This window comes from Leptosomus discolor, chromosome 3 (genome assembly GCF_034619465.1).
Source record: "Leptosomus discolor isolate bLepDis1 chromosome 3, bLepDis1.hap2, whole genome shotgun sequence".
NCBI classification, from domain to species: Eukaryota; Metazoa; Chordata; class Aves; order Leptosomiformes; family Leptosomidae; genus Leptosomus; species Leptosomus discolor.
The window spans coordinates 8,925,749-8,950,010 of NC_141393.1; the positions used below are offsets into that span (position 1 = coordinate 8,925,749).

General features: G+C 39.7%; 1 protein-coding gene across 3 annotated transcripts in view; it reads left to right on the forward strand.

Moving 5' to 3' along the window:
• BRF1 (BRF1 general transcription factor IIIB subunit) overlaps nt 1-24,262 on the forward strand; it is a 171,026-nt gene that overhangs the window by 121,719 nt on the left and 25,045 nt on the right. For all 3 annotated transcript variants that reach the window (XM_086463613.1, XM_086463611.1, XM_086463614.1), the window contains 4 exons: nt 4,845-4,906; nt 7,079-7,160; nt 7,258-7,313; nt 9,085-9,341. In XM_086463613.1, the coding sequence (XP_086319739.1) occupies nt 4,845-4,906; nt 7,079-7,160; nt 7,258-7,313; nt 9,085-9,341 (457 nt within the window). The remainder of the gene's footprint in view (nt 1-4,844; nt 4,907-7,078; nt 7,161-7,257; nt 7,314-9,084; nt 9,342-24,262) is intronic.

Below are 24,262 nucleotides of genomic sequence, written 5' to 3' on the forward strand. Positions count from 1 at the left end.
TCGCTCCCCTCCCCGTTACCCACACTTAATGACTGTTCTCTTCACGCCCCTCGATAAATCAGTTATCTTCCCCTCCAGATGGGTTCTTGTCCCCTCTGATCAGCTAATCAATTATATTCTGGTGCGGTTGTGCAGTGCCTTTTTTGACACTAAGCTACTGCCTTCCCTTCGCGCTCCTTGCAGCTCCCAAAGTGACACCGGCACCGCTCATCAGATTTAGCTGCAAAAGCGTTGCTGCCCTGTCGGGTTCCTACGACGATCTGCGGGAGCTTTCTGTGGCTCCCGTTGGTTTTAATCCTTCCCTGGAGAGCAACAATCAATCCCACTATTTCTGATGCCCTGGGCTCAGGTTGTTTGATTTGTTGCTTAACGGGATTTTTAGTGAAAAAAGCCTCTCCCAACTATGTTCAGATTTTGTCATGCTCTAGCCCCAAAGAATTTCTTGAATGCTGGGGGTGCTTAGCATCTGGTGTTGTGCTGAATAGGTGGAAGAGTTCTTTGTTTAAACTCTTTCGGCTCTTGACTGCCACAAAATGGTGCGACAGAGGGGGTATTTGTTGCATGGGACCAGAGCACCAAGTGCCTTCTATTAAATCTGCTCCAGAGGATTTCCTGGGAAGTGTTCAGCCTCCATTTCTGTCTGTAAGGAAATCCTCTTATCTGGGCAGAGCAATAAATAGTGCTGCCTTCTGTAATAGAAACAGAAAAACACATTCTTCACATGGCTGTTTTTAAAAATATGTGATTTAAAATATATCAGCTGGAATGATTCTTCTGTAATAAATCCCTGTAATAGCGTGCTATGTATACATTTAACTAGCTGCACAGAGGTAGGGAGAGGGGGAGACAGTGTGTTAAAGGAGAGTTTAGTGTGCATTTAGTAATGACAAGAACAGTAAATAATCCTACAGGTTTACAAACCTAATCCCCAGTGTCTGATTGTAGCCCTCGCGTTTACTAGAGTCAGTTGGAAAAACGTTAAAAGGCTGTAAAGAAAGGGCTTTGCAGGGGGGGGGGGTATTTTTAAATATTGGGGGAGCTGGCTGGTGACTGATGGTTTTAAGTAGCATGAATGTAGTTGATTCGGGACGTTGAAGGAAAGCTCTAGAAGCGACTGTCCTTCTTCACTTGCCATGGAGTTGTTACATGAGGATGGAGTAGGCTGCACCTCGCTGCCTCGCTCTGCGCTCTTCCCAATGGAACTTTCATTTAAGAACTGGATTTGGGGGAGGGGTTGTTGTTTTTAACGCCCAACTTATTTTCTGCCTGTGCCCTGCAGTAAAGTGGTTGTTTTTCTTAACAGAAGAAATCCGTGATGTCTAAGAGCCATGCCACGTGACGCTACTGCTTTTAAATAAGCTTTTAAGAGGTTGGACCAGATGTTGGCCACATCTGTGTTTTTATTTCGTTGAACATTTCATTTCGACCCTTTTATTAAAAGAGAAAATGATAATTTAGAAATTGTTTTGAAAAGTTTAGCATCTGGGAGGATCTTTCTGGTATATAAAAAAGCAAGAGGTTTACTTTCTGTGCCCTGGAGTGAGCCGTATAACATCGAGCAGATGGATGTTTATGGCTGGTAGAGTCTACTCCTGTTGGAAACAATCATCGTGGAAATTTTCAGATCAAAATGGATGTATTCTGTTTTGGATTGACATTCTGTAACAAAACCCTTTTTTTTTTTTTTTTTCTCAGTGAAAGCGTTAAATTAGGAATTTGAAGGCACCTTCTCTTCTGAAAAACCCCTCACATTTAATGAATGTCTATCACCTTGGCAGGAAAAAGGACGACTTGCAGGCAGAGGGATGTCCTGCAGTTACTCCCTCTACTGCTGTTATGGGGGGCTAAGAAATGCTTATTACGTGTAACTTGCTTCTGGATTCTTCTCTGCAATTCACCAGTTGGAGAATGAGTTTTCCATCTCTATTGCTAATTGATCCAATGAGAAAAACTGGCACCTAATTCAGTAACAAGTTATATTTAAAATGACATGTGAAATTTTTCATGGTTCCTGAAATTACATCATTTTCAGTCTGGCATATTAGGGCTGTATAAGGGAACAGACACCTACTGTACTGTGACATTAAATTTTAAACCTCTGATCCAAAAATATAGCAGGATATAGGAGGAGCGAGGTGTTTAATGATGAATAAAAGCAGTGGCAGTTTGATTTCAGTGGGATTTTTTTATTGTTCTTAAGATGCTGTGGCATTTTTTACAACAAATAATTTTGGGACGCAATTTTATGTAAAGTTTAGCAGTGACTTGAGTAGTTCTGTCACCACATCCAAATTTTTATTTTCTAGCACATGATTTTCAGAGCTTACTAGTGGTTTTTGAGGTTGGCTCCCTTTTCCGTTGTCCCTAATTCCAAGCCTGTGTTGATAGTTGTCATTTTAGTTTATCTGGTGCAATGAATATGGAAAAAAAAAAAGAATCTTTTATTCACTCAGATAAACCAAATTAAAAGGGGGGGGGGTGTTCCCCAAAAACATTGAGCAAACAAAAGGTAGATATCAGAAAGAAGGGGGAAGCCATCCCCCCTTCTATCCTACAACTTGGTAGTTAAAGCACTTATCCAGAATATGGAGACCCAGTTCAAGTCCCATTTCTGCACAGACTCCTTCTGACCTAGGAGAGAGGTTATTCTGGCCTGGGCACACTCTTGCACTCTGCTGTCAAGCTCTTTTATTTTGACCCAGGTGTACAGTCTCCTGGGAAGGCGTCTCAGACACTGGACTACAGTATTTACTCCTTTCCACGGTGAATACTTAAGCATTTTGCTCACTGGAAATTTATATCTCCATTCCAGCAGGAGAGACGTGTAGTGCTGTTTTGCAGAACGCCCTGGACTCCCGTGGGTGATGCAGCATACAGTGATTCCTCTCTGTGCTTTGCATGATTACGGTTTGCTGTGAAAATTCCAGTGACTTACACTGAAGAGGCAGCAAACCACCAGGATGTATTTTGTCACCTTGCTTGTCCTCTTCAGTCTCCAGAGTGTGCTTTGCCGTGTCCTCGGGTTGCATCCCTGCCTGCCTGGTAGTGGGGTGCCTGCACGAGGAGCTGGTGGCCCTGGTGCAGAAAATTCTGCTCTTACTGCACTATATGGAGATCACACCAGAGGAAAAGCATATCTACTGAACAATTACATAGTTATTATAAAATCTTTTACGCTTTTAAAGTATTTTTGGGGAAGAAGGTTGTAAAGTGAATGTGGTGCCTGGGACCGAAGTACAGTTAATTTCTAAGAGTAACAACAATAAGTGATGTTCCTTAAGGTCCTCTCAGTCCTATTAGCATCAGATTATCAGAACTGATAAAGTTGATGCTACGTTTATGAGACAATCTCAGGAAAAAATCAAAGCACACTGTTATGTTCCTTGTGACAGGACATTTTCTTTAGGGTGAAACCCATTTAGCATATGACTTGGTATGGAAAGTTTAAAGCTTTCTGTTGGTGGTTTAAAATAGACTTTGAAAAGACATTTGTAAGTGCTCAGTATCTGATACCGGTAAATGTCTGTTGAGTTGAGCAGCCAGACCCTTCCAACCACTTCAAGGAGTGCAGCCTTTATTCCTAACCAGGTGTTTTGGTTGGATTCCCGACCCTGTGATTTTATGTACTTCAGGCAGCTGGCTTTAAACACCTGAGTTTTGCCAGGCAGAGCATCATTTGTATCTCCTGGGAATGCTTGTAATGCCTGCCTTCGGTTGCCGTAACCTGCCGTTGGATTGAAGAGCTGCATCTGCCTTCCCCCTCTGCCGGTCCTGCGCCGCGCTGCTCAGGAGCTCTGCTCCGCAAGAGAGCACCAGGCTGGGGAATCAACCTGTTCAAAGGTCTTGGTTCATGTGGAGGAACATCCCCAGGACGAGGGAGCAGGAACTGTGAAGATGCCAAGCTGTTCTGTGCCATTTTGGTTTTAATTCGTTATTGCAGATTGTGGAAAATTTGTTTATTTTTTTCTACCTTAATAGCCTATTACTTCTGTACATTAATGTGATGTGGAAAATCAGGTTTTGCTGCTGTGGCCTGTGTCCCAAATTAGGCTTCAGTTTTGTGCTGTTATGCTTTTTAATGGATAGAATATTAAAAAAAATGTTTTCAGAAGAATTCTTAATAAATACAGAAGTCTTCATTCTTAATAAATACTAGAAAAATTACAGTGAAATTGTAATTACAGAAGGTCGTTATTGTTTAACATTTATCTAGACCCTTCCATAGCTTTTAAAACTTATTTTTAAATTTGGAAATGTTTTAATAATTCCCATTTTAGATGGAAAAACTAATACACATCTTTTTACAGAACTGGTATGAGGTAAGTGGCTCAAATGATGATAGATCAGAATCAAGAAGAAAGACATCGTATGACTGTCGGCATGATGTGTTATTCACTGGTCCACGCTGCTTTTCAGAAAACAAAATATTTTCTAAGTCATAATTTACAGATAAACCATTGACCTATAGTCTCTGACAGAGAAATTCATGTTATCATGAAAGAAAAATAGTCATCTTTTTAAAATGGTTTCCCCAGCTTCCTCCTGACCATTTATGGCTGTAAATTAAAATGGGAAAAAAAAGGCAGCTGGAAGTGCCTAACAGATTTTATTACTGAAGAAGTCTGTGCTGATTCCTGAATTTGAAATTAATTCAGTGTGGTCAATTTGTGCATGCGTGTACCCCCATATTGAAAATACTCAGCAATGTGTTAAACCTCCTGGATGAATGCAGAAGGATGCAAATCTCTGAAGAACAATCAATAAGTCTTACTTTACTGAAGAACTTAAGTTGCTATAGATTTTGAACAAACATCTGCATGATTAAAATGTGTTCTTTTCTGTAGGTGAGAATACAGGAGATGGTGAATTAGATCTGAGCGGGATCGACGACAGTGAAATAGATCGGGTAAGGTGCCCTCTTGTCCTGGGTGTCTCTGTATTTGGATAAGAAAGACAAAATGGTTCTTGTCTGGTTTATCCTCTCCCCTCACTGCCACTTCACTCTGATCTATAGAGAGGTTCAAGCGATTTCACTGATCTGAGATCAAAACTAATGTTCACGCAAGCCTGTGAATTTGGTGTTCCTTGCCCAAGTTATATATATGTATGAGACTGCTGCTGCTGCTCACTTTTACAGTGCTGGAATGATTTAGAATGTCTTTTATCCTAAAGAAGGACTTTTAAAAGTTTGGTGGAACTCTAAATTCATTATTTAATGAAGATATTTTCAACATAAGAGGTTGACATGGAAACCAAACTGTAAAACCAGCACGTACAGCTTCTGTGTTCTTTCAAAGATTTCTGTAACATTTTCTGGATTTATTATTATTTGTGTGGCAGCAAAAGATGTCGTTTACCATATAGTCTGAATATGACAGACATATGTGGAAAATGGCTTGTTGAAGACCTCACAGCAGGTCAACACTTGGACACACGACAGTGTTTGGCTGTCCTGACTCTGAGCCTGATGCCCTCTCCAGCCGCCACACTACTTTAAAGTGTGATTTGAACAGATAACAGAAATGCTAAAAACTCCTTTTGGGGTACATAATCTTTGAGAGCAAAGAGGTTCTGGTCTGCAGAACCTTGTTAGTGATGGATGAAGGAGCAGGAAAATGCTCAGCTTGACTTCAGCCATGAAGTGGGTTTTGCTAGGCTGGGAGTTAGGAAGGATCTTGTGAATCAAGCGGACGTGGTATGGAGAGAGCGGGGAGGCTGAAGGGTTTCAGTGTAGCGGGTCCATAATTTAAACAATCGTGAGGGAAGAACAAGCATGTTTTCTCCTGCTCCTAGGCTGTGTGATGAGGTCATAACTCTCCTTTTATGACCTCATATTCATTTTTATGGCAATAGACTGTAATATTGTAAGCCCAAGATTATGAACTCTCTAAAAGCGTAAGGATGAATAACTGAACTAGAAGGAAGCGAGTTTTACTATTATGGGCCACTTTTAATAGAAGCAGATGAAAAAGTGAAAATATTTGTCTGATAAACCAGGACTTGCACAGCTGTTTGCTTGTCTCGCTTGCCCTTGGAGGCAGGACTCCTCTCTGCATTAGTTTCATTTGACTGGAGTTATTTTTCTCATAAAATCCTATATGTACATTGTACTTTGGAGAAAATCTCAAATGCCCAAACCCATAAGATGGAGAAATCTGAAATTGTTTTTCTTGCACTTAAACATCATTTTACAAGTCTTGAGTCCACTGCTTAAAAATAGTGTCATGTTCATGAAGGATGACCTGATTTGTCTTCTCCGTTCTGCATGAGTTCTTCACTCCCAAACAGTATCAGCTGTAGAGAACTTTTGTTTCACAGACAGTTGTGCTAAATCCTGGGTTTATATTTACATTTAAGTAACTGGACATCATCTACCAACCTGCCATCCTGCCTGCTACCTACCTGGTTGTTGATTTCTGTAATTCATCTAAATAGTACAGCTCCACACCTACTAATGATGTTACCAAGACTAAGTGGAGTTAACTGAAAAAAGTCTAGATGTGGTCACTGAACCCAAGTCTCTAAAATCTAGAGGACTGACACTCTGGCAATCTAAGATGGTTTCATTTACACAGATGTGGCCATTGAACTAATAATCTCGGTAACTGTGCCTAAACCTTCACAGAAACCTACCCCGAAGACACATGTTTCTGTTTTGGTAACGCAGGGCAATGGTTCCCATACTGTTTTCAATCACAGACCACCATCAACACACAGAATTACTTGCAGACAACCATGTTGTCATGATACCCTCTCATATCATCTGAAAAAGATCATAAACCCAGGATCATTTTAGGTTAATTACAGACCACGGACAATGAGTCCTGCATGGGGTTTGGTCACCCCATCACAGTTTGGAAACCAACGCTGTTTTTTGAAAACATGTTGTTGTTTTTTGCCAGCATTAGAAGTTAGTTGAAATGCTCTCTGATTGTCACATCTTAGTCATGTTTTCTTTTATTAATGTTTTTTTAAAAACAAAATGTGAATTGACCTTGCCAGTGGTTTTTCAATTCAGTTTTGCTCTATGGTTTTCAAGCTGATTTCTGAAAGTAGATAAACTGGTTTTGTCTTTTAGTATATACTTAACGAAACTGAAGCTCAGATAAAAGCAGAGCTGTGGATGAAAGAAAATGCAGATTATCTCAAGGAACAAAAAGGTAAGTATGTAGGACTGAAATTCTCCTTTTGGCTGGTGTTGCTGAAATATGCAGTCTGTGTAATCTTCATGCTGGTTACCCTTTTGTCATCTTTCAGAAAAGGAAGCAAGAATAGCAAAAGAGAAAGAACTTGGGATTTATAAGGAACACAAGGTATTAAACTGTGTGCTAATTTTGTCTGTCTGAAAATGTCCTGGAAATTCATTACATTTGCTGATCAACACTGTGTAGGATGTATGGGCATAATGATACAGGTCACCACTAAACAAGCAAAAGCTATTGTATCTTGCCCAAACTTTTAAATTACTATTATGAGAAAATTCTGTGCATGGCAAAGTCAGAGGTAGCTCTTTGCATTTATGATTGCTGTCCTAATTGCTTGCTTATTTAAACACAGGTCTTAAGACATGCCTAATTTTTTTTTAGCGTGTGCATGGAGAATTTGTTTGTACTTGCCATAACTTCAGTAGCTTTCTTTGCTCTTACAATAATGATTTCTTTATGAAGAACTGAACAGATCCTTGTTACAGTCATTTGAAGGAATATTTTGTTCTACCTTTCATAAAGAATGCGACTGTTATGTTAACAAATGGCATGTCCTGTCTCCATGTTTAGCAGTTTAAAGCAGCCTAATTGGCCATATAGTCACGATTTACAGCGTTAGTATTTTGTGTAATTGAGCAGGTGACAAGTCAAATCTTCCACATGCAACTAAAATCCATGTTAGTTTTTAGTGCTTATATCCTCTATCTTTTTTTCTGACTAACGCGAAAGACAGTTTCCTACTTTCCCTAGGTATTTCAACAATAAAAACAAAACCAGACAATGAAACACTGTTTTATGCTTCAGAATTTCTCATTCATCCTGTGCTTACGCAGACATGGCAGTCTACCAGCAATTTTCAAAATTGTATAACTCGTTGGCACTGCCAAGTAGCCCAAACACCCACTTTTTTGTTCGGACAACACAGGAGTTTTTCTCTAACTCTGTATTGTTTCTGACAGCTCGAGTAGAACTTGATTAATATAGTGCTTTCCAATTTCAAGGTAGCACTTGACCCATGTAGGTAAACAGAGGGGCTATTATCCATTAAAAATAAATCTCCTGCAGAGCTTGGTGTTAAAGCCTTCCTTTGAAAAGGAAAATGTCAAATGAGAAACAGAGGTTCTTTTTTTTCGTACCTACCCAGGCATGGGACATGGCTAGAAATGTTCTCCGGTGTCATTTCTCTTAGTCTGGCTCTGCGCAGCGTCAACCTCCGCAGCGCAGCGCTGGGCTTGGGCTTGCAGCGTTCGCCTGGGAAGGGCAGTTGCACGTGACATTGCTGCTGCGCTCGTGTGTCTGCAGCCTCCTGCTTCCTATCCGTCGGTGTTAATGCCAGTCCACGCTTAGAAAGCTGCTGCTAATGTTCTTGGCGTTTTTCAGTGTGGAGGAGGAGTTGGGTAGATGCTCTCCTACGCCGCTTTCGGACTTGATATAAAATACTGTTGCAGTTTTGATACGGAGTTGTCAGTGGTTACAGGAGTCGTGACCCAGCTTGGCTCTAACTTTAAAGGCAATTTCTTTATTTCCATGCTGGGTGGTGCTATCAGGGTCCCTGTAACAGGAGTTCACTCCTTTTTTTTTTTTTCAATGTGTGAGAAACAGCCCATATTTCTTCTCCTGCAGCATTACAAATACTAAGTAAAGAATGTGTAATAAACTGTGTGGGCCTTTGGCAAAAAGTGAACACTTGTCTCTTGGAGAAAAGGGACCTCTTGGTCCTGTTGAGTGGCAGGAGAGGGAGCGCTGGCTTAGCCTGGCCGCATCGCCTGCATCCCCACATCAGCAGCACCTGAGCCAGGACTGCTGAAGTGCAGCTCACCCTTCTGCTTCACGGAAACTTTGTTTGTACCTACATCACTAATTTTATATTTTAATTAAGCCAAAGAAATCTGCAAAGAAGCGGGAGCCAATTCAAGCCAGCACAGCAGGAGAGGCAATTGAAAAGATGTTAGAACAGAAGAAAATCTCGAGTAAAATTAATTATAATGTGCTAAGGGACCTGAACAGCAAAGGAAGTAACACACCAAAGAAAGAGGATGGCAGCACTGATGACAGCACCAACACCAAGAAGCTGTCAAGAAGAAAATCTATTGCCAGTAGGAATATAGCCAACCCTGTAAACAGTGTGGGAAAAAGGTACTGCAATTGTTCATTTATATCTCTGTCTGTGAGACTGTCTATGTATCTTTCTGAGCCAGACAATGCAGGGACTGAAACGTTTGTTTGAGGCTAAAATAATGTTGGGGCTCTGTTTTTATTTATTTTGCCTGCAGTGTCGCAGAGGCACCTTATTTATAGTGGCACCTTATTTATAGTTCATGTATTAGAGGTCTGCTTTGGTGCAAGTTAATCATCCTGAATCCAAAAAACAAAAAAAAAAATCAATGGAAATTCATAAACGTGAATCTTTCAGCTGGGGACACCTTTTCTTCATATAATCCTGACATTTGCTGTCCTGCCTTTCAAAGTTGTCCATATCAGCTGACACGACACTAAATGTTAGCAAGCTTTGGCTTTTTAGCTTGATTTGAAAAATATAGTTCCCATCTGTTTTGACAGCTAGCTGTTTTGATTAGCTTTTATTTTAGTTTTATTCCAAACTTTTGTTGTTAATTGATGACACAAATATAAAGCTTTACAGTAAATACGCTTATTGGTTTTCTGGTCTACGTTTGCAAATGTTTTATAGTGTAATGAAAGCTACTATTTTAATGAGTAAAATATTTGACTTGCTGGGCAGATTTGTAGTGTGCTGTAAAGTGTAGAAGGAGATTGATGTGTCCTGTCTGCAATATTTAACTATTTTATTCGTCTTCAGTTTGTGAAATCGTGACAGGTGATCATTTGAATCGTGTCTATGTATAGTATTTTCTTACTTGGGTGTTATTTATTTATTTATTTGCTACCTAAAAGACATAGGTTTTTGCCTCCAAGAAGTATAGGCCAAACCCCACAAGGAGATTTAGGTATTAAAGTCTGAAACATATGGTGATGTCTTTGCACCAGAGTGAAGATTTAGGCATGTGTTGCAACCGAGTAAAGGACCAGGGAGGGCAGAGGGGCAGCCAGTCACAAGGTGCGAGGAATCATCTATTTGTGAAGAATGGGTGGTGTAGGATACTTGAAAATGTGAGGCTGGGAGGCATTCTAAGTGCAATAAGAAGCTAAGCAAAATAAGGATGACCAGACCCAACGCCTTCATTTGACAGCGAGGCCAGAGGCATGGTCTTTAGTTTTGGCTGAAATGCCAAATGCAACAGCCAAAGCAAATTGAAGACCACATCACTGGCCCCACTGTCACCGGCTACAGGTTTTTGCATATACAAAACATCTGTTCTGTCTCTGTTGTACCTTCTTTATTCTGCATTTTAACAAGATAGCTTCATCCTCCTCCAACTTCTCACCCTTAATACCAACAGTTTCGCTTCCCAGTTCTTGTCTCACTGTGGATTTTAGTCTCCTCTGTAAGTTGCTACTTGAGGTGATGTCTAATGACCCAAGCACGTAAGTTTTCCACCAGTGAAGGAAAGTGAAGATGCATTGAGGATTAGCTAACAGCATTTAGCCTATGCTTTATTTGTATTTAACAGGTATTAATGAGTCATATTTCTGGTATTTCTAGTAAAATGTAGCTGATTCAGTTGTCTGAAATGCAATGCTGTGGTGGGAAGTAGGGGCTCATAAGGATCCCAGTTGCATTTCAGAGCTCAGCAGTAACATCCGTGCTCAAGCTGCTTTGCCACATCCAAACCTTGCCACTTCGGGGGTTTGCAGAAGTGTTGGGCACTTGGAGCTCCTGTTGAAGTCAGCATGTTAAACTCTTAACAGGTGTTAAACTCTTTGGAAAATCATGCCATAAATATTTAATTTAATGGTGGTGCAACTTGAAAAGGTTTCTAAATAAATACAAATCAGTATTTTCCAAAAGCAGTTAATAAAACATGTTTATTTTTCCTCTTGAGAGCCTAAAGTACGTCCTTAAGATGCATAACAGAGTTTCCTGATGATGATTAGCTGATCTTGGATACAATGAATTTTGCAGCAGAACACTTCAGAGGAGGTTGAGAATACATGCAGATATGTGAGTAAAGGAGATTTTGCACTCCAGAAGCAGGCAGTGTTCTTGCTTAAATAATATCAAGGACTTGGCAAACCATTAGTTAGACTTTTTTTTTCTTACAATTAAAGATTTATGACATACTTTTGATTTTTTCGCTAGTAGTCTAAATGCCATGCCTTTTAAATGGCGTGCATAAATTTCTGTGTTCTGCATTGTTCTTATATGCCATGCGTTCATTGCCTTTGTTCAGCATTGTTCCTCTGAGAGGTGAATGGCTAAATACTTTCCCAGTGATACAAAAATCATGGTAATTTATATGCGATTAATAATAATAAAAACCCTGAACATTGCTCATTAGAAAATGAATGGAGCATGTAATGTATCTTTATCCAGGAGGCATTTGCAGAGATCTTGCTAACCATTTGGGTTTGTAGTGACTTACAGTCCTGCATGTTTATCTTTATATATGTCTTAAATATTTAGTAAGCTGCATCTGACTGCAGTAGCACCTTGCATAACCATGCTTTGATCCGATCCTTTAGTTCCTCTCAGTTATAGTCAGATTTTAAAGAGCTACTCATTTAGTCCTTATCCCAATTAGAAGGTACCAGTACCAAGTTACAGGGCGCTTTACAGCCTAGGAAAGGAATACTCATTCTTGGTGATTAAAGCAGCACTTCTGTAAAGGTATAAAATTAGGAAAGTAGCATTATTTTTTAAAAATCTTTATTGCTTTCCTTTTGCAAATCAAGATTTTACATACCTCACCAGGTTTGGACAGATGATGCAGCCAAGTTTGTCATGTATCTTAGAAATCATCTTCATATACAGTATGTAGCACCTTGGAAATAGGAAGTTGATCTTCATCTCCATCTTTCTAATTGCCCCTTGCTGTAAAATACTCTGTGCTGTTATTTCCACATAGAGGACTTCAGATTATCTCTAAAAAAATGATTACCCCAGGCAGACGTGGTACAATCTCTGGCTGGTTTTTCTTTTTTTAATATGACATAAAGTAGCAGTTACAGTGTTGGAAAAGCTTTTGTTTACTGATGTGATAATGATAAGCAAATTTTACAGTCTTGTAAAAAATTGTTGATTTGCAAGAAATTTACAAAGAGCTGGAATGCTAAGCATAGTCCCAGGAGCATGCTTAAACTGGATATTCTTTCAGTTTGTAGCCCTTTTAATGTAGCTTTATTGCTACCATAATCACTTAATGGTTACTTGGATTCCAAAGGCAATATAGTCTATCTATATATTATTTCATAAAAAAATCCTAATTTTGAAATCTCTGAAATGTTTGGTATTTTCTGAAATTTTCTTCCAAAGATCATACAGATTTCTCCTTTCTAGATGAGCAGACATTATATACATCAATATTTTCAGAAGCAAACTGGATTTTTGAACAGATTTCTTTACTGTGACTGCTGTGCAACTTTTTGAGTTTCAGGAAAAGACAACCTTTTCGCAGACACATCTCCCAGAATTATACTGGGGTGTTACTTATTGTGTCTGTCAAGATGGTAGAAGACTAGTAATGACAGTGTAAGTAATTTTATCTTGTGTAAATGTATTTCATTACACTTCTTAATGCATTTTTGTTCCACTGGTATCACGATCGGTGCTTCATAAGCAAAAGCCGTTTCATTCTCTGTGTGTTTGAGATATGGCACAGTGGATGTTACCATAATAGATGTTGCAACTTTAATTTCAATTACCAGTTGCACAGTTTATCTTCACTAATGTCTTCTGTGCGTATGAAGCATAGGAATAATATGTTGAACTCCTAGAAAAGAATGATTGCCACTTTGAGCTACTTAAAACCTGAACTGCAGTTAGAACTGAGCCATGTGCTGGAGCTCTTCAGGTCCAATAAAGAGGGGTTTGGGGACTGGAAGCTTTTGGTTAGAAGCTTAATAATTCATTTTTTATTTACTTGAGCTGAATCTTACAACATTACTTGTGAAGTGAAATGTGTTGTACCAAGAAAATGTGGAAACAAGAAACCTTTCAAGTCACTACTTTTTAAAAATTTTAATCCTATTTATTGCTATGTGCTTGAAATTGGTAATGATATCAGAAAAGACAGGATGTATTATCAGGGGAGTAAATGTGTCAGGTTAATCTCCTGAAGAATTTGCCTTGGAAGAAATGAAGCAGGACTGCGAAGCACAGCTGAACCCGTTGTAATGAAACAAGGTTGTTCTGAATGGAAGCATATGAATATATAATAGAAAACCAAATCATGCCTGCTATGGATATGACAAAAGCCCTTGGTAGAGATCTCATTTGATTAGATTTGGAAATTCACCTCCAGATTCTCTCCATGGTCTCACTTGTACTTACCAACTATCCATTTTGCTTGTATACGTTGACACGTGGCTCCACCTGTGCTTTGGAGCCGGGGGATCTGTATACTGTGAACCCTGTGTTTGCGGGACCAGGGACTTGTTCTGCTGCTCAGGTTCCTGCCCTGGGATGCAGGCTTTCAATTAGCATCTGCTCAGCTACATTTTTGTTGGCTTTTCAATGGGTGTCATGACCTCAGAAAAATCTCCTTTATTATTAGGAAGAACGTATGTAATACCTTTCTACAGCCGAACATTTAGCATCTCATTTAACCTGATAAATTACTTGGTACTTTCTCGGCTCTAATTGGAATCACATTCCCACAGGGGAGTAAAATATGGGCAGAAGCCTAATTTAGGTGCTTTGGAGGAGCCCAATGATCCCATGCTGCAGAGGGAGCCCGGGGAGACAGAGTCAGCTCCCTGTGGCGAGCTGGGAACACTGCCCCTAGCTGCCCCCAGCTCCCACCCTCATTTACAGTTGGCCCTTTCTGGTGCCCAGGATGGCAATATCCTTCCATAAGGTGGAAATTTATTTTGATTTCATTGGCTTTGCCAGATTAATTTTGGTAAAGTTATGGGAGGGAGGGGGCATGGGGTGCTATTTATCGCACCCAGCCTGAAAACTTCCTCTTCGCTTATTGATACTGTGGATGTCCAGCAGAATCTGTATTTCTTTCTCCTGGGGAATAAAGAGGGACGAATCCCCAAACCACCTCTTTCCCTCGCATCCAGGATTACTGAGAACGATAATCCCTTTACCTGTAGTTTTTCTGTTTTGGCAGGTCAAGGTGTTGTGCTGAGTGACATGCTGCGTCCTGGCTCGGTGCTCCTAACTCAGCTGCAACTCTGAATGTCCTGAATGCTTATTCTATATTGGCCATGGCTTATAATTTATTTTTATAAACCCAAAGCAAATGGATTTTTTTAATGTATGGTGTTTTTAATTTATTTTACATGATGAGACTGGTATCTGTGGAGGGGAGTAGCGTGAGCTCATGTTTTCCAGATTACTTAGATCAGTCCAAAACGGTGAGAAAACAAAAGCTCAGCTTGAATAATCCAAGGGATTCCTGGGTGTCTGAAAAACCTTTATATCAGTTAGACCCAGGTGATTATAAAGGTTAAAGCACTCTTGAGTCACTGTGTCAAGAAGAGAGGTGTTGTTTCAGAACCTTTTTTATTAGGAAAAATGACATTGCAGTAATGGTTTAAAAATTTGGGAATGAGTATCGTAAAAGTTCATTGACTGCAACTGATGCAGTGGAGTCTGGTGGGCTGATTGGCGTCTACCGTGAGCCCTACAGGTTAGCAACTCATGGTGAAGCAGAGCTTTCTGAAGAGGGACAAGTCCCCATGTTTGGCAGATACAAAGCTTTCAAGAGAGAGTCTTTTCCATGCTAACTTTGGTGGTGTGCATTCTCTGTACAAATTGGCCCTTTAAGATGAGATCTTCAGAGTGTTTTTGTATGCTTTAATTTTCCACCATATATTTTTATTTTTCAGAATTGCCTTCAGCTCTTTGTCTAATTTACCTTTGATATCCTGTTTTTCTCTCTCTGCTTTGAAGTCTGTTACATGGTTTGGAATTCATGTGTATTTACTCAGAGTGAGATATTAAATTTCGTTTCTTGTCTTGTGCTGCTTCAGGCCTTCTTTTTGTATGTGACTAACGTGCTAGCACCCATTTCCCACCTGGAATAAAGTTCCTTACAGAAGATACTTGTTGAGATGGTAGGAGTTTCTTCTATAGCTTAATTATTATTTGGTTGGTATTTTTGTTTTTTCCTCTGGAAGCAGTCTTGTGTTGGCTACAGGATTAACCAGACTGCGATTCCTGAGTATGAATGTACATGTGGTGGGAGCCTTCCCATTGAGCATATGGAGTCAGCTTTTGGTTTGAATATTATGTACGTGGTAAATAAATTCTCTAACCACTTTGACATAACTGTTTTCTTATGTGATCTGCGCTTTGAGATTTTCTTTGGAGTGTAATTTTATGTATGTTTGTGCTTTGCTGTGGTATATAATCGTTTAAATCAAAGGTTAATCAAAATGATTAGTCATTTTGAACAGGAAAATGGTGACATTTGATAAGTACCTCCACTCAAACTAAATCTTACCAGTATTTTCCAGTCTTGTAACTTTTAGAGGGACAAGCTTATACAAATTATGTTTAGTATTTTATTTACAAAAAGCAAAGCCAAGAAAAAATTAATTCAAGACTTCCAAGGTTCTGCTTTTCAAGTCATGCATCTCCTTATTGAAGTTAGCTGTATGGGGGAGAGCTTTACGAATGACCTTGAAAAGAGCTGACACATGCATTTACTTGTTCACAGTTGACTTGAGAAGTTGATCTAGTAAAGCCTGTAGTAATGTTGTAACCTGGCTAATGCTGCAGGTTACTGCTGTTCATATGAGCTAAGAAGCCTTTTGTAATAAGAAGATAAATCAGAGGCAAGAACTGGAAAGAAATGTATCTGACCCAACATGTTTTAAAATGGAGGGAGGAATGGGGAGGCAGGAACCAGCACATTGTTTGGGGAACTGTGCGGCAGGTTATCCCTTTACCCTCAAATTCATTTCTCTTGGCACTGAGATAGGACAGAAGGATGGGGAAAGAAATTTTTTTTTTCCCAAGAAAGTAAAAAAAAGAAAAAACATTTCCCCAAACCTGTCCTTCCAGAAGCTGGCAGTTGTTTATCAGGATTTGACGATTATTCTGGTTACTCAGGCTGTTTTGAAGATCAGCTCCCCCTGATACCAACGACAGCATTTTTCTTTCACATCTGACAGGATCGATACCCCTGAAAATACAGCTGCATTAAACTCTGAAACATGTGTGGATAGTGTTTTGCATGGCTGTGCTCCTCACTGTTGAGAAAGGAGGTCCCTTGCAGCCATCGCCCGGCACAGCTTGCATCCCCAGCCCGCAGGGTCTGGGCTTATTTGGGCTGCTGCTGCAGGAGCTGCTCTGCCACTGACTCCCAGGTCATTTCACCAGTTACCCCAGCAGCTCTGCACTTTTTTGTCATGCAGCAGTGGTTTATTCGGGTGAGGTTACCAAAAAAGCTCATTCCTTCATCCCTCAATCTTTTCCTTCCTCCTAAGGGAGGTGAGTTACAAAATTGTTTCTCCATTTTGTGCCTGTTCTGCCAGTGAGTTAAGAGAAACAAAGTTAAAGGTTTTCTAGCTTGTTATGTTATTAATATGGAGTATTTTTTGTAAGAATCCCAGTTTGGGATTTATTAGTTTTTGAGTACTGGAATTAATTTTTGAGTACTGGAATAAAATGCCAAAATTTCAGTACAGCAACTAACCCACCTGTATTTTCACTCTGTAAAATATAGTTGGAGAAAAATGCCCCTGGAATAGCTCAGTAACAGGAGAAATAATGTAAAGAAGCCTTCTCGATCTGAACTGTACTAGTTTCTGTAAGTTCAGTTATGCTGCAAATCATCTCTATTTGTACATCATTCATGAAGAGCATTCAAATTTTATAGTACAGACATTTAGTGTTGTCAAAATTTGATTTAGTGTAAGGATAAGGGAACATGGTCTGCTGGGACAGCAGAGGAGTGTTCCTGAGCTGTCACTTATTTGGACTTACCTTTGAGAAATACGTGTAAATAAACCCTTCAAGATTGGGTGAGGACACATCTAGGCTTGTGCTGAGTGTTTCAGCAGTAACAAGCATCTGCCAAATCCAGTGCTTGGTTCCATTTACCCCAAATGATTAGAATGCCTTCAATTTAAAACTAAAAAGGCATTGATCTGGCTCGACCCCGTGGCCCAGACCCAGGTCAAGTCTCCTTATTTTTACAACAGCCCTCTTGTTTGTTTAATATAAACTGGATATTGCTTTTCTGCCTCCCACTCAAGAAAATTGTCTCCTTGTTAGATTCCAGGGGAGGTTGGCTGGGCAGCACAAAAATGCAGAGGGGATTTTTGTGACTGTCTGAAATAATTTCGCCCTGTGTTTTAAGACCAAATAGGAGCAGTTTTAGCCCAGAAGATAATTTTGTGTGACAGTTGGATTGTGAGTGCCTTGTTTATCTATGTTCTTGTTTTCAGGTTGGTTATAAGAAAATGCTCTGTGAGCTTTTTTCTTCCAAATTACACTCAGTAGGTCTAATAGGAGACTTAATATAAATATATATGCACAGTCTCTTAAACTTTAATAATGTGTTAGCAAAAAATAGTTATATGTGATGTGGGGGATGAGGAGAGTGGGAAGAAACAAAGAAATTGGAAGTGTTATGGCTCTTGTTATCAAACCCTGGAGGTGCATGTCCTGCTGTCACGGCTGAGAGTGCTTCAGCGGTGTGAAATGCTCCTTCTCAGTCTGTAGGTTTTTCCGATTTATTTCGTTCTGTTTTCACGGGTGGAAAATGGTTGATTTCTGAATTGATTTTCCTTTGACCCTAATCCAGCAGGGTCTGCTTGTTGATCTTTACAGTATATATCTGCTCATTTTTTTAGTGTAAACCAAGGGAAGTGTATGTCAGATGTGTTTTAGATTTGCGAATGAAGTTGAGTCTTCAGCCAGTATTTGTTAAATGTGCAAGGAAAAGGAACAAAACAAACAAAAAGTTAACTTCTCCTCAGTACAATATGGCATACGTTATTTTACCAAGACTAATACCCGAACTAGGAGAGCAGTCATGTGAAGCTTCTTGTTTCTTGATGTTTGCACACATTGCCATATTCCATAGCTGGCAGTCATTACATGGTTATGACTGCAGTTCTTTCACCATGGCTGGGTAAAGTATTGGAAAGTTATAGCAGTTTGTTGCAAAACTTGAAGTACTGTTTTTTCACGTAATATTTAACAGCATCTATATAATTAGTTTTAAATTGGCCAGCGTACTGTAACTTAGTCGTTTATGTAAGTGCTGTTCCATTACCCAGTGATGCTTCTGCTGTGCTGACTGATTTCAGTTTTACCTTGCTGCAGTTGTTACTAAATATAGGATGAAACATACTGAGATAACTGCAAATGTGGTCTTGGAAGATATATGCAGCAAATTTAACTTTTTCTTCTGTTGCTGAATTTCCAGTTTATTATGAGTCAGAAAATTTCTGCTCAGCATTTGCTCTTTCCTCCAATGCAACAGAACGATTGGACAAATCCATTGCCGTGTTTAGCATATGCAGGAACCAAGGTTCCCACCCACTCTAGAACAGCCTATCTCCTCTTCTCTCATACAGACCCCTTCCTTGTGACCCAGAAAGAAGTAAGGGAGGAAAACATTGACTTTTACATTCATTTCCTGTCCCCCGATGTTTTACACTTGAAAAGAAACCCGTGTTGCTACAGAGGTTGGATGGGAAGGTACAGAGCAGAATATAATGTGTGTGGACCTCAGGACCTGCAGTCCATCTCCCAAGCGCACGTGCGAGTGCAGAGCCTCTCACCCTGAGTGCTCTTTCAAGGCGTCACTTAGCTCAGCGGCTGTCAAAGACTGTAGGCGATTTGAAATCTTTCCATTCAAGCAGGACTGTGATAGCTGGCGGGGCAAGGATACAACGAGGCTGTTACAGCCCACAGCGTGACGTGGTGCAATAGATTTGAAAATTTGGTGCTCAGAGTTGAGTGCAACCTTGCTGAATTGGAGCACTGGAAGATGCTTGGGCGTTGAGAGTGCTCTCAGGCCCCATACAGAATGGAAGTGCTGGGCATGTATTTAATAGTCTCTTGTCTCTTTAGTCAGAAACGGTTTTACATGTGGTGTTTATGTGAAACAAGTATATTCTACTTTACAGCATAGTGTTCTTTTAAGAAGTTATCAACATATTCAATCTGAGTGTTTTGAGATCTGAAGTATGAAGGACATGCATACAAATTTGGGTGCAGAATGAAGTGGCTGGTGTATTTATTTCATAAGGTTATCTTTGCCTGTCTGGAGTAGAAACATGGTAGTTTTAGTAGAAAAAAGGCTTTGTACGTTTCTGCACGGATTTTATCATGCAGCAATAAATAAACAAAATAATATGGAGTCCTAACTAAAACTATTGTTGCTGAAGTTGAGAGAGGCAGTCGTTAGATTAAAGCTGTACTTGAGTCAGTCAGTCATCTGATGGAGATTAAAGTCAATGTGAATCAAATGATTAGATGAAGAGAAGCAAGACAGAAATCAGGGTGGTTTAAAACACATGACTGGTTATTACAAGGCAGCATCACCTGCTGCTGAGCTCCTGGAGGCAGAGATGGGCCCTTCCAGTCTGGGCTTCAGTAAGTCAATTTAAGGGTTAATTCTGTGCCTAAAGGTGCTACTTAATTGAAGGTGTTTCAGGCAGTTGTTCTTTCTCCTGCCAAATGAACTGTATGCAAGCAATATTGGCTTAAAAAATTGATATGCAAATATAGCACGTCTTAAACATGTTTGCACTTTATTCATACCTTTTGAAATATTACAGAAAAAAAAGATGGGAACAGAGTAGAACAAAGGTGAACTCCTTTGTGTAGGTTGTTTGTGGAACAAGGTGGGTAGGAGAGCAGCTGGGGTTGCTCATAGGGCCAATGGATACCTACTGCAGCCTTTCTCTGGGTATTCCCACGTCAGGCTACTTTTTATCCTTGCATCCATATTTTCATTTTCCTGTTATTTCTTAAAATATTCGTGTTCCTTTTCACCATCAAAGCATTGGGGTAATGAAATAATTTCGTTTAACTGGATTACGTAGATTGACCTTGTATGGCTCAGATAGACTATGTCATACATTTCATGAAAATAAACCTGAATACTGGTTCATCAGCTCTAAAAGCATGAACTGACAATACTTAATTCTGTTCTATGGAAAAAAAAAGAAGAAAACAAAACAAAAAACTGAACAGAGGGAGAGGAAGCTGTGAAGGGAAGAAAAGACAAAGAAAGGGCTAATTAAGGATTTAAAGCCACTGGGGTTTGGGGGTTTTTGCAACCAGTGAGCTGAGTCCAGTGTAAAGTGTGGTGTGTGTAAGACGTAAGAAATCATAAATTCTGTGTAATGCGAAATAACTTACTAGCAAGTGCCTGACTAGATGGAGAGGGCTTGGTTGGAAGGGAAAGGTTTCTGTAAAAATAAACCTCATCTCGCTGACCTTTGCCGACCCTGGCTGCCTCTCTCTTAATCTAACCTGAACGAGATTAGAAAAACCCTTAACATCAAAAGGAACTGTAGACACTATTGTCTCCCAGAGTCCCATTGTGTTTAGGAGTGATTTATCAGGAGGCAGCAGCCTGCTCCTGCTCCGGAGCCTTCACCCGCTGGCACCAACAATGCAGCCATGGCTGTAGGTCAGGCTGGCGATCTCAAACGCTGCCTTGGAAAAACAATGCACAGCTCTCAACGTGATGGATGGGAAACTGATTCCAGGATTCATTTGCCCAAACTTGTTTGGAAGATTTGCTGGTTTTGCTGAATCAACATTTTTCAGGTGCTTCCCGTGTTTTATCGAGGAGTGGATAAATAACCCTTACTTTGTTCAACTACAGAAAACACAGAAGTAGTTAAATCACATGAAAAGTTTGTCGTTGAGCACACAGTAATCTTCGGGTTCTGGATTTTTTTATATATGTGTGTGTATATATATAATTCATAATATATGTATGTGTGTATATATATAAACACAAGTTTTATAGAAAAAGTTCTTTAAATAGCTGTTGGAGGAAAATGCAGTTTTTATGTGTTCATTTCTGTCTCATCAGGGGAACTGACAGAGAACATTTCTAAGATACAATGATTACTAAGCTGTAGTTTTCTAATAGCTTTGGGTTGCAATTTAAAATTACTCCTTAAAACATAAGGAGGCCTTAAATTATGAAGCAGTAGGAAATCCTGAGATCCAAGGCATTGAGTGGGCTTGAAGTATAGTATGCATTCATTATTTTGTTGCTACTTCAGTAGCTCATGGGTATTAAGCACAGTGTTACATTAACTTTTTGGTGAAGACCAGACACTAAAACTCAGGTTTATGGTTCAGCATTTCCTGATAGGATTTGCGACTCAGGGAAGTCCAGATTTAAGATGGTTTTTGCAGAGTGCTTGCGAGAGGCCAGCCGCAATAACAGATGCATTTTTGTCTAAATTACTTTCCCTCTCTTTTCAATTTCAGTATCTGCTGATTTCGTTTTAAAACCCATTTTAAAGCAGATGAAATAGCTAAGACTTTTTCTAGCACAGTAATCAAGACCTTTAATATCCTACCTCTCTACAGACCACAGTTTTAAGAGCTGATGTTTGTGGTGCCGTTTCCTGTGCTGGGCAGGGTGCTGGGCTTACGCTGCGGGAGACGTAGTGGAGCTGAGGGTACCCGTATTAGGCTCTACTTTCAAGTAATTTTAAAGGTTGATCAAGATTTTCAGGTTTTTATTGGAAGACTTATCTTTTACAAAAGCACTCTAAACAGCAGAGCTTCTCTCCCCTATGCACTGTGCTCCACATCACAGCTCCAGAGATATCTGGCCAGCTTCCAGTTTAAATTCACTTAACAGGGTAAATCTGAAATGATTTAAACACTCTCAATTTACCAGCATAACCAAAGGGTCAAAGCCAGGAGCTGTAGAAGCACTAATATTCAAGAGAGTTTTTAAAGAGGAATTTAACCGTACCTGGTTTTAAAATGTCATTAAGATGAGAGAGGGAATGCTTTAGGTAAAGTGATTTCAATCACCCAAGTCTTCTATTAATGGATCACCTTAAGATTTTCAGTACTGTAACATACATAGGACTGGATTTTGTCCCACTGACCTCGGTGGACTTCGGTTCATGCTGTCGAACAGTGGAGCAATGTGTATTTTGGTATGTATACAGGAACCGCAGAGTTGTGAGACTTCGTCCCTAACGAGGCAGGTCGTTAACTGAATGGATGTTCTCAGGCTTTGTGCATGCTTTTGAAAAGAAATGGTAAAACAATCTACTAAAGAACATCTGAATTTTTGCCAATTTGTGCTACAGCTTTCCCTGACAAGTTACTAAACATGCTGTCGCTATTGCTGCAAGTATTTTCCTTTCTTTTCTTTTGTGAGATATTTTTTAGGATGGGCATCACCCTTCTGTTTAGTGATCTTGCTTTTCTTCAGCTCTTATCAAGTGTATCTCAGTGTTATTTATTGTCTTTCTGTCTAACTTAGGCTCTTAGGTACTGTTTTGACTGTAGTCTTTCTCAAAATCTAGAACAAGAACCTTTCATTTTGCATTAAAAGGAAAAATTACCTGTATTTTTCTTTTCCTTAGAACTTCAAAAGCACACAAAAAAATTAAATAGGAAAATAGAGAAAAAATAATTCAGAAACATTGTAAGGTGCTCACGCTGATTAAACTGTAGGGAACATTGACATAACTGCTGTTTGGTTTCCTGAAGATCAATATTGTGAGACTAATCTATGATGCTGCAGAGGTCTATAATAACTCTTAACATATTATCTTTCAGGGTATTATTACCAGAATAAAAATTGTTGGGTTTAAATGTTGAAAATATTGGGATACTCATCCTGGCATTCATTATTTCATAAAATGGATCAACAGTGTTCTCTGTGCACACACAGTTCGATGTTCTTTCAAAATGATATTGAAGGGTGATCATACTGTTCCAGTGATCCTGTCCAGCACAGTTACACTTGGATGGATGACAAAAAAGCAAGCAAAATGTGACTGCTTCGTGTGTGATGCTCAGTATTACAAAGGTGTCATCTCTCTTATTTGGGTGATGAAGGGAAGGCAAAGTAGTGTCTTTGTCGGCATGATTTTGCCCAGTGAGAGTTGCAAAACCAGCGTGAAAGTTTTTTGCAATGACTCGTGGTCTTTGTAAGTTAGATACTGGGAGTTTGTAATTTGGTGGGGATGGAGAAGCATCTTCAGTAGTGTATTTATTGCTGTACTGATAAACAAGTTATGAAGTTTGGGCTAATTATAATTTCCTGTGTCTCCATTAGTGGATTCGAAATGACTCGTTTGCACTTGGGCTGTAGTAACTTTTGTCATTTATTCTTTTTTCTTTCAAGCAACTGAATGCCATATTGCCTCTAAATTTGGAAAATATTAGATTTCCTTAGCCTAATAGTAGATTCTTGGGTTTGCAATTATATTTCAAAACACTGATGGACAAGATTTGGTGAAAGCAAAAAGACACAATTCTTACCGAGGCCGAATTTGGAGGCCTCTGTTAAAAATATGGTTGTAAAGCAACTCATGTGCCATGAGCAGTTGAAGCAGTGAAATCCAATTTTCCACTGGTTGCCATCTTTTTTCCCCTTGGTCATTCCCTTCCTTCCCTGGAGCAAGAGCCCCAGCTCTCCTCTGTGAGCCTTTCCTGCAGACAGAGATGGGTTTTCTGGTGCAAGGCACGGAGCTGTCGGCCAGCTGATACCTGTGTGGGACGTGGTCAACTCTTTCCCCTTTGATGGGGGAACTCTTTTGGGTCTTCTCTTCCTACTTCTGATTTTCACAGAGGGCATAGGAATTTGTTCTTTTTGTGACTTTTACCTCTGTTGGATTTTGTGGTCCCCAGATGTTTGGAGGGGTTGGAGTGGAGTGAAAGAGAGATGGATGGACTGTCAGCATGTTGCGTAGTTATCCTTTTATAATTATCTTTTCCATACAGTGGAGAGTGCGCCTTGTGTGTATAGGCAAAGATTTGAAAATAAGGAGTGAATTTCTGTTAC